The sequence below is a fragment of the Pundamilia nyererei genome, unplaced genomic scaffold (genome assembly GCF_000239375.1).
Source record: "Pundamilia nyererei isolate P.nyererei 1_Seehausen unplaced genomic scaffold, PunNye1.0 scaffold00152, whole genome shotgun sequence".
Classification (NCBI taxonomy): Eukaryota; Metazoa; Chordata; class Actinopteri; order Cichliformes; family Cichlidae; genus Pundamilia; species Pundamilia nyererei.
This window is the reverse complement of record NW_005187553.1, coordinates 1412165-1421433: the sequence shown is the minus strand read 5'-3', so window position 1 is coordinate 1421433 and position 9269 is coordinate 1412165. Positions and strand designations below refer to the sequence as shown.

Below are 9269 nucleotides of genomic sequence, written 5' to 3'. Positions count from 1 at the left end.
ACTGATAGGACACCAAAGGAAGTTATTAGTGGACACTGAAAAACACAAAAAACCCAACTAGCAAAATATTAATGTAACAATGAAATGCATTTACTTTTTTAGGCACTCAAAGCACAAAACGTGCTTATTGCAAACTAGTCTAAAGCAGTGGTAGGAAACCATGTGTGTATGGGATTTGCATGTGTTTTCCACACTCACTGAAATCACTGCTCAGGTAACTAATCTTATAACCCCACAAGTTCCTCTTTTGATTTTTATTGGAATCTCAGCTAACTCTAAATTATATTAATTTCAGATAAATCAGAATAATTGGAATATAATTTGGTTGTTATGGGATCTTTTAAATTGTGGGTATTTTTGCTTTCATTTGCAAAGCACAAATATATATAGCACTTACATATTTATAATGCACTTATAACATGCATGTCTTCGGACCCTGGCAGAAAGACAGAGTACTAAGAGGAAATCACTACAGGTACTTTAGAGTGAGTCAAACATGCAAACTCCACACAACGAGCCCCCTGCCAGGATTTGAACCAGAAGCCTTCGTAACTAAGGACAGCATTAACCACTCCACCACTATGCTAACCTGTTTCAGATCTCCCGGCACCCTCTCAGCTCGGTTCCTTGGGTGCACCATATATGATAACGACTATGCTGTTTTAGTATTTTACTGTTTAGAAATTCTTCCACGATCAGTCAAACCAGATGGTGTCTGTCCCTGCAGAAACCTGGGCAAATGTGATGAGAACACAGATATCGCTCATGACAGTGTCAAGCTCTACCACTTGTCACCACTATCCCATAGAAATACACATGTAACTCATAATAAATCCAGAATTATTTATTCCAGAAATAATTTAACCCACACTGGTGAATCTGAAATTGGGTATAACATCAATGTTATTAACTTTGACCCGAACAGTGTGCAAGGGTTACATGTTGTAGTTTCGTAATGTCACACGTATGCTCACCCCGTAAAATTACTTTCAATATGACAAATGGTAAAAACTACACCTAACTTTGCGACCTTTACGACAGTCCATCCCAATGGCGCACATATCGGAAAACGGCAGTGAGAAGAAGATGGCGGAGGGAGGTAATGATGCCGAGCTACTCAAGGAGAAGGCGAATAAGTACTTTAAAGGTAATTTCTAAAACCTGTCAAGTCAGTGTGTTTTTTCAGTATTTTTTTATAATTTGACACTGTGACCATTGGTTAGCAGCGGCGTGATTGTGTTGCAGTACACCTCAAGCAAAGCCGGTCGCAAATACTAAGCTAGTGTTGCTCAGAGAGCATGCTAATGGTAAACCCCATTCATTGGGATCCGCGGCACTGATGGGTAACAGCAGCTAGCTAGTAGCCACTACACTCAGCAGCGACAGCACCGACGTTAACCCATGCCGTCACTCGTGTCGTGTATATTACACCACCAACTTCCCTATTTATCCAATGTCTCGAAGTTATAAGGTTTATGACCATGCGCTGTGTTTAACAGTCACTGATTTGTTTCCATTTAGCCGCCGCAGCGGGTTAATATTGTAGTTTAAGGTGAGGTTCACATAGAACTAGAATTTTCTGTTAGCCGGCGGCTGCTTGAACAGGAAGAGCAGTGAGGCAGAGCTCCCTAAACTCATGGCAGCAGTTACAAAATCTTCAATGTAACTCAACTCTTATTCGTTTATCTGAAATGCAGTTAGATTTCAAGTCACTGAAGAGGCGCTTTTAATATCGTACGATTAGCATTGAAACGTGGTAGTCACGTTGCGCCCCCATTCAAAACACATAGATAATGAAAGTGTCTGTTATGCAACCGGCGCTAGCGTTTCTAGTTCATTTAGGTAGATTCCTTAGTAAATCAAAGCATATAAAATCCAGCTTGGACACAGTGGTGATCTGTGAAACATGCATATGAGGTTATCAGCCGTCATTCACATTTTGTATTAAGTACATTGTCCAGGATGTATTTTTCACGCCCACGACAGGTCTGTCTGTCGCTGGTTAATTGGGAAACTTCTGCGGGGTTGATACTGATGAGTCAGAGTAGGTGCAAAGAAAAGACTGTTATGTGAGGGACGGGGTGGTATTTTTCTGCTTTATAATTCATATAACCATGTTAGACATGCACTCCCAGAGGTTACAGTCCCATTACCTTTCCTAATATAAGACATATTTTTTCCTGGTGTCAGATTCTTGAATAGAATAGAATTGTCATTTTACATGTACAATGAAATTGTGGGTGCTCCACACAAACTGCTGGAATGAAATATAAATGGTAGATTTGGTAGACTTGTATTTTTATTTTTATTCCTATTTATTCTATTTATCCCCTTCGTATATTTTCTTTATATATGTCTCTGTATTTATATGTGTGTGTGTGTGTGTATAATATTCTGTAACTGTAACTTCTGTCGGTGCTGTGCTTTTGGAAACCGAATTTCCCAGAGGAACCCACCCGAGGGATTAATAAAGTTTTATCTTATCTTATCTAGATAGCAGGAATAAATAGCCAACAGGAGAAGTATATACAATCAAGAGGGATATATATAAACAAAAGAAATATATGGCACACATTAGAAAACAAATATGGTCTAGAACTAGTACGTTTTGGCAGTTTTATTTTCTTAGTTGTATATAGTGCAAAACTTGTAAAACCTGATTTAGTTTGTTGTCTGTTTGTAAAGGTGGGGATATGATTTCTTCATAAACAATGCTGAATTAAAAAAAATCTTAATATGTTTGGTGACTGGTCTGCATATAGTTTATGCCCTTCAAAATAAACCCATTAAATATATATGTGTATATATTATGTTTGTGTGTGTGTCTGTGTATAAATAGTTATCATGTTAAATAATCGTGATTGACCAAAATGATCAACAATTTATTTTTGCTATAATTCAACAGTCCTATGATTAAGAAAACCATGTATCATGGCAGTGATATACACAGCTAAACACACACCATTGTAGTTTTTACAATTTCTTTCACTAGTGGGTAACTCATTACGTTATGTTTGAGTGTATGATCAAGGTCCAGTTAAACTCCAACTTTGTTTTTTCTTTTCCTTATTCAGAAAAAGACTATGAAAATGCAATCAAGTACTACTCAGAAGCCTTGGAACTCAATCCATCCAATGCCATATACTACAGCAACCGAAGCCTGGCATACCTACGCACAGAGTGCTATGGTTATGCCCTGGCGGATGCCACAAAGGCCCTGGAAGTAGACAAAAACTACATTAAGGGATATTACCGCCGTGCCACCTCCAACATGGCACTGGGCAAATTTAAAGCTGCACTAAAAGACTACGAAACGGTAAGAAGCAATAGCATTTTTTATTATTAGAAGACACATCATGTACACTTGCCATCCAGTCTAACCTTGAAATAGAACAAAGTACAGAGCTCTCCACTTCCATCTGTTGCTCTGTCACCACCAGTTAGGCTCTTTGTGTTGCCTTAACAGCACAAAGTGGGGATTATCCTGTAATCCTGTCATGATGCCAATTAGATCCAGTTTGAAGGCTCTCATACCACAGTTAATGGGGTTGTGCCTTCCTCATAATAAGCAATATAATTTAAATATAACGATAGACCTTAGAGATCTCTGAAGTTCTGTCTTAGTCTCTAGTTTAGTGCACAAACCAGACCACTAACCATGATATTTCAAAAAGCATATTCAACGCTTCTGTAAGCAAAGAAGGGTTGGGGCTAGATTTAAATGTGTATAACTCTTAAGAGATATGGGACAGAACATCATGTGACTAAAACCATTGTTCATTTTACATATGTTAATTGAGAGATTTTATCCTTTATGTTTCTGTTTCTATTTACATTCTCAGCTTTGCATCTATACAAAGACCTTGTCCCTATGTATGCTTTAATGCCAGTTAAAGGTTAACCAGGGTGTTTATTTCATGTCTCTGTCCTGATAATAGGTAGTGAGGGTTCGACCGAATGACAAGGATGCAAGGATGAAGTATCAAGAATGTAACAAGATTGTGAAACAGAAGGCTTTTGAGAGAGCCATTGCCAGCGACGAGACAAAGAAATCTGTTGTTGACTCTTTGGACATTGAAAACATGAGTATGTTTGCTTTCTTATTTGAGGAATATACATTAGTGTCATATAATAATATTTAATTCAGAAGGTATTAAGGTGAAAGATGTGATGTGAACCATATTAATCTTGACTGTGCAGCGATTGAGGATGACTATACAGGCCCAAAACTTGAAGACGGGAAGGTAACATTGAAGTTCATGAAGGAGATGATGGATTGGTTCAAAGATCAGAAGAAACTGCACAGAAAGTGTGCTTATCAGGTAACCATAGTTATTTATATGACATATAGTAGAGTGAGACAAGGAAATGGAAATATGTGTATGCTTCAAATTAAACTGGTATGTATTTCTTTTTTTCCCAGATTTTGGTGCAAGTTAAAGATGTTCTGTCAAAACTGCCAAGTCTTGTTGAAATCACGTTAAAAGAGGTGAGGATTTTTCTTCATATACTCAAGAATGAAGTGAAGTTTTTTAGTTCACAAGTAATGAGTACAAAATTAGAGCGTGGTCATATTCTCTAAGTGCTAACACTAACAAAACCCATAATGGGAGTACAGGTAGTAGATGATTGTACATGGCCATTTTTTAAAGTTCTCCATTCTTTGTTAAAGATGTTCTGTTTCTCTTTGTCACAGACAGAAAAAATAACTATTTGTGGGGACACTCATGGCCAATACTACGATCTCCTCAACATCTTCAAGTTGAACGGCTTACCTTCTGACACCAACCCTTATGTATCCTTTGTTTTTGCTGACGCTCACACACATTGGTTTTAAATTTGTGTTCACTGGAGTACTTTTCTGTGTCTAAAATTGTAACAGTCAGATGCCACAAACTTGTCCAGAACTTGTGCGTCATAATGCTTAACCACAGCATTCAGCTGTTCAATGGTGACTTTGTGGATCGTGGCTCTTTCTCTGTTGAGGTCATTCTTACCCTTTTTGGCTTCAAGCTGCTCTACCCCAACAACTTCCACTTGCTTAGAGGTGAGAGCGCTCAAGAGTGTTGTGCATGGATCTCAGGCTGCTATAACGTGCCATATTGTACATCATGATAACTACATATCTCTGTTGGCATTGGGTTTAAAGGCATCTACTGCAAAGTCCTATAATTTATCAGTAATTTAACATCTTTCATGATTAACTGAACATATTGATAGAATATCAAACAACAACTGCTATGGCATTATGTTCAAATAGTCTATGTATTGTAAAAATATTGTTTTGAAGAATAGTCAACTAAACAAGAAAGGTTCATGTTTTACTTTAATGGAATACAGACCACTAACCACACAAATTTGTACCATTAGATGGTGCAACATGTCAGTGCAACATTTATTTAACCACACAAGAAACTGGGAGTAAATTCTAGTTCATAGCAGCAATGTGGTGAATGGCAGAGGTTGTTAAATAGGGGGTGAAATGCTGCCACCTGGTGGTGAAAGTTTAAATTCTGCAGAAGGTAATCGCAAACAACTCTTCTAAAGAGCGATACCCAGAAGTCATTTGCTGGATAATTGATCCTCCATAGTAATGACTGATTAAAATATTTAAGTGTCCTGTGTAATCCGCAGTAACCACTTTTAAATCTGCAGGTAACCATGAGACGGACAACATGAACCAGATGTATGGATTTGAAGGGGAGGTCAAAGCCAAGTACACAGCCCAGATGTTTCAGCTTTTCAGCGAGGTCTTCCAGTGGCTTCCTCTTGCACAGTGTATCAACAATAAAGTACTGGTAAGCTTTGAGAATGTGAACTAAAAGGTGACACTGGCGAGTAATTTATTTGTGCTTAAGTTGTGAATATGTATGGATTTAATTCTTATGGTTGTCATTTAAGTGGAAGTTAATTCAAAATGATGAGATATAAAGTATATAGGAGTATGCTAATGTATGTAATTTCTGTCACCTCAGTTATGCTTCTGAAATAGTATGTGTTGTTAAGATAACTTACTGATTACTATTTTTTTTTATTCATCACTTTTCTTGCACAATGTTTCATGTGTTTTTATTGCTGTACTCACAGTTCTAATTAAATTCTCCATGTCAGGTTATGCACGGTGGGCTGTTCAGTGAAGATGGTGTCACATTGGAAGACTTAAGGAAGATTGACAGGAATAGACAGCCTCCAGACTCAGGTGGGGCCAGACTCTTAAGTCATTATCAGTTTAAATTGCTATAAGAAATAACCTTTAAAAGGGATGACAAGTATAATTTAACACTTTTCCCCATGCGTTCACAGGTCCTATGTGTGACCTCCTCTGGTCAGATCCACAGCCACAGGTGAGTTCTCACCCACAGGTTTATACTGAAGCATAATTCAGTGCTTCCTACAGATCTGGATGCAATTTGTGGCAGTACCTGCTTTATAGTTTGTGTCTCTCTCTCTCTCTCCCTCTTACACAGAATGGCCGGTCGATCAGTAAACGAGGGGTGAGTTGCCAGTTTGGGCCCGATGTGACGGAGCGCTTCCTGGAGCAGAACAAGCTGGATTTCATTGTGCGTAGTCATGAGGTCAAAGCTGAGGGGTACGAGGTCACTCACTCAGGGAAGTGCATCACCGTGTTCTCAGCACCCAACTACTGGTAAGTAATCAAGTTACCTAACTTAAGTGTTGACTGTTAAAAAAGTGGAACATTTTAACTGTTGTATTCTCCTTTTTTTTTTCTCAGTGATCAGATGGGAAACAAAGGAGCATATATCCACCTCAGGGGATCAGACCTCAAACCAGAATTTCACCAGTTCACAGCTGTGGTTAGTGTCCTGTTATGTTGAGTTTAATAAAATCAATATAATAGTAGTAGTAGTAATAATAATAATAATAATAATGATAATAATAATGATGATGATATAGAAATAAATAGTTATTTAATAAATAAAGCAGTGCAGGCAGTGTCTCCTAAAAGATTAAAAATTTACCCGTAATACATAAAGTGCATGTTGAGGTTTAGTCAGTAAGGTACATCACTTTCACGTCCTTAATTAAAAGAAGCGATATCTCAGATGTTTCTACATGAAACAGGGATTGAATTGCGCTAATGGAAAAGTGGTTGAAGTGTAACAAAAACTTAAAAGTACTTCATTCTCATTAACAAAAATTTTAAAGATAAGAAACTTAGAAACAACATTGATATTATATCACTTAAGTGGATATTTTAATGAAGATCATCACTATACAAATTTTGAATATGTGGTTAGCTTAATGCACAGTGTTACAGTGACATCTGCTGGACTACTGAGATGAACTTCTCCCTCATGTTTAGGCCATTTTTTTCCCTATTCCTAATTTATAAGTAATCTGACAATTTGTGAAAATGATGCATTAGCAATCATAACACCCTGAGATGAGCAGTGGAGTCATATATTATCCTAACCAAGTGGAATAAAGCCGAAAACATTAAACTACTATTAACTGCTAAAAGTTTAGCTAGTAGTGTCTTAAGAGTTTTAAAAATCTTCTTAAATTTGAATCTAATTCTCATCTCCTTTTACAGCCTCATCCGAATGTCAAGCCCATGGCATATGCCAACACGCTAATGCAGTTGGGGATGATGTAGAGACCCATCTAATCTGTCTGTGACACTGATGACCTCTCATCGGATCCGAACCATCCCAGCCACCTCGTTCCTTCCAGCGCTCGGACATGCTGTTGTTCATGCTTAGCCTAAGGGATCCCTCTCCCTAAAAAACTTCAGCTAGTTGTACGCATAAAGTGTGTGGTTTAGTTCGGATGGGAAGAGATCACTTAGACCAGCCCAGTCCAGGCCTGGATATACTCCTTCACATTACCGGCTAAAACTGAAAAATTACAATTTCCGTTGTCCCTTTGCCTGCTTTTGTGTTCCATCAGTGGGTACAAAAACAACCACAACATTTTCTGACGAGTTTCCTTCAAGCTGCTTTGTTTCTAAATATGTGAGCTCATCAGATGGCATCATATAGCTGGTATTTACCAAAGATCTGTAATGAAAATGATTGTTCAGTTTTTGCAAGGTGCATCTTGTGACTCTGAAACCTAACATTGTATACTGTTGGCCTGCATACACAGAGATTAGAGCTTTGGAAACTGGTTGAAAAGCAGCATGTCTATCAGTGTTTCTCAAACCACTCTGGAGTATGTCGGTTTATTTCTCACAAATCCAAAATCTTATTACATGTATGATTCCAGTCTAAAAAACAGGTATTAAGTCTCTGGGTACACACTGAAAGGTGCTGTTTGCCATTAGTGGTGTATTTAGCTGGTTCGGTCACGTGCACTGCTTCCCAGTAAGGAAGATACTGCTGCTCTCCATGTGTTCATCTCCTCGGTCGTCATTGTGCCACTGACCCAGCGGTTCCCGCACAGTCCACTCTCTCCAAACTAGCTTGTAAAGCAAACACTGTTGGCACTCTAGTCTCCAATACATGTTCAATTACCAGTGACTTATTAACCCCGTATGTGAATTTCTTCAGTACACAAACATCAGAAATGCAATCCTGTCTTGAAACGCACAGCTGCATTGTCCAGTGGCCCTCAACTTTTTAGATAAAGAAATACACTGATGTGTATGTATATAACTGTATCATTTAAAGATTCTGTGTAATGTTTGGAGAAAAATATTGAATAAAAAAGCCAGTCCAGTGATTTTAGAAACATGCCTATATCTTTATTTACGTCAGCTAACAGTCTAAGCTTGCAGCTTTGCAGTTTCAACAAGCTTCAAATATATTACCTTGTTTTGTTTAATTACAATGATCAGATTGTTTTTTCAATAAAATACTTAATATATGTTTCAGAAACAGCAAAGGCTACAAATAAGAATGCTATGGAAAGTATAGATCACAAAGGACTGGAAAAGCAATGGAAGACAGCAGGTTTGTATAAGTTTTTTTTTCTTCAAAAATTATTCATTTTGTTTCTGATTTCATATCCATGGAAAATATGGAAGATGGCAAGGAGTATTAAATTGGAGACTAAATGAAGTAAATAATAATCACAGATCCAAACTCAAGCCAATACGTGGGTAGCAAAGAGCAAGAGTGGAGGAGATGCTATTAGCTATAAATACATTAGCTAATATTTAAAACAAAATGAAAAAAATAGATGGGGACAAGCTAGCAGAAAGAGCAGTGTACAGTACTGTGCAAAAGTTTTGAACCCCTCTTAATTGCATCATATTTTGCTTCCAAGGAACTAGAGCAAATAACTTATCCAGGCTTACTGAAGAT

At 37.7% G+C, this 9269-nt stretch overlaps 1 protein-coding gene across 1 annotated transcript; it reads left to right on the top strand.

Moving 5' to 3' along the window:
* Positions 1-1030: 1030 nt before the first annotated feature.
* ppp5c (protein phosphatase 5, catalytic subunit) lies at positions 1031-8690 on the top strand. The gene is made up of 13 exons (XM_005745036.1): positions 1031-1147; positions 3075-3316; positions 3939-4086; positions 4201-4322; positions 4424-4489; positions 4697-4795; positions 4942-5047; positions 5656-5798; positions 6112-6199; positions 6304-6344; positions 6468-6646; positions 6734-6815; positions 7556-8690. The coding sequence occupies exons 1-13, from the start codon at positions 1051-1053 to the stop codon at positions 7616-7618; spliced, it is 1476 nt and encodes a 491-aa protein (XP_005745093.1). The 5' UTR covers positions 1031-1050; the 3' UTR covers positions 7619-8690.
* Positions 8691-9269: the final 579 nt, after the last annotated feature.

What these genes read in the sequence shown, in the direction of transcription:
- ppp5c (XM_005745036.1), top strand. Translation starts at nt 1,051, where the DNA reads ATGGCGCACATATCGGAAAACGGCAGTGAGAAGAAGATGGCGGAGGGA. An exon ending in GTATCAACAATAAAGTACTG is followed by an intron (nt 5,799 to 6,111) that starts GTAAGCTTTGAG and finishes TCTCCATGTCAG; the next exon opens with GTTATGCACGGTGGGCTGTT. An exon ending in TAGACAGCCTCCAGACTCAG is followed by an intron (nt 6,200 to 6,303) that starts GTGGGGCCAGAC and finishes ATGCGTTCACAG; the next exon opens with GTCCTATGTGTGACCTCCTC.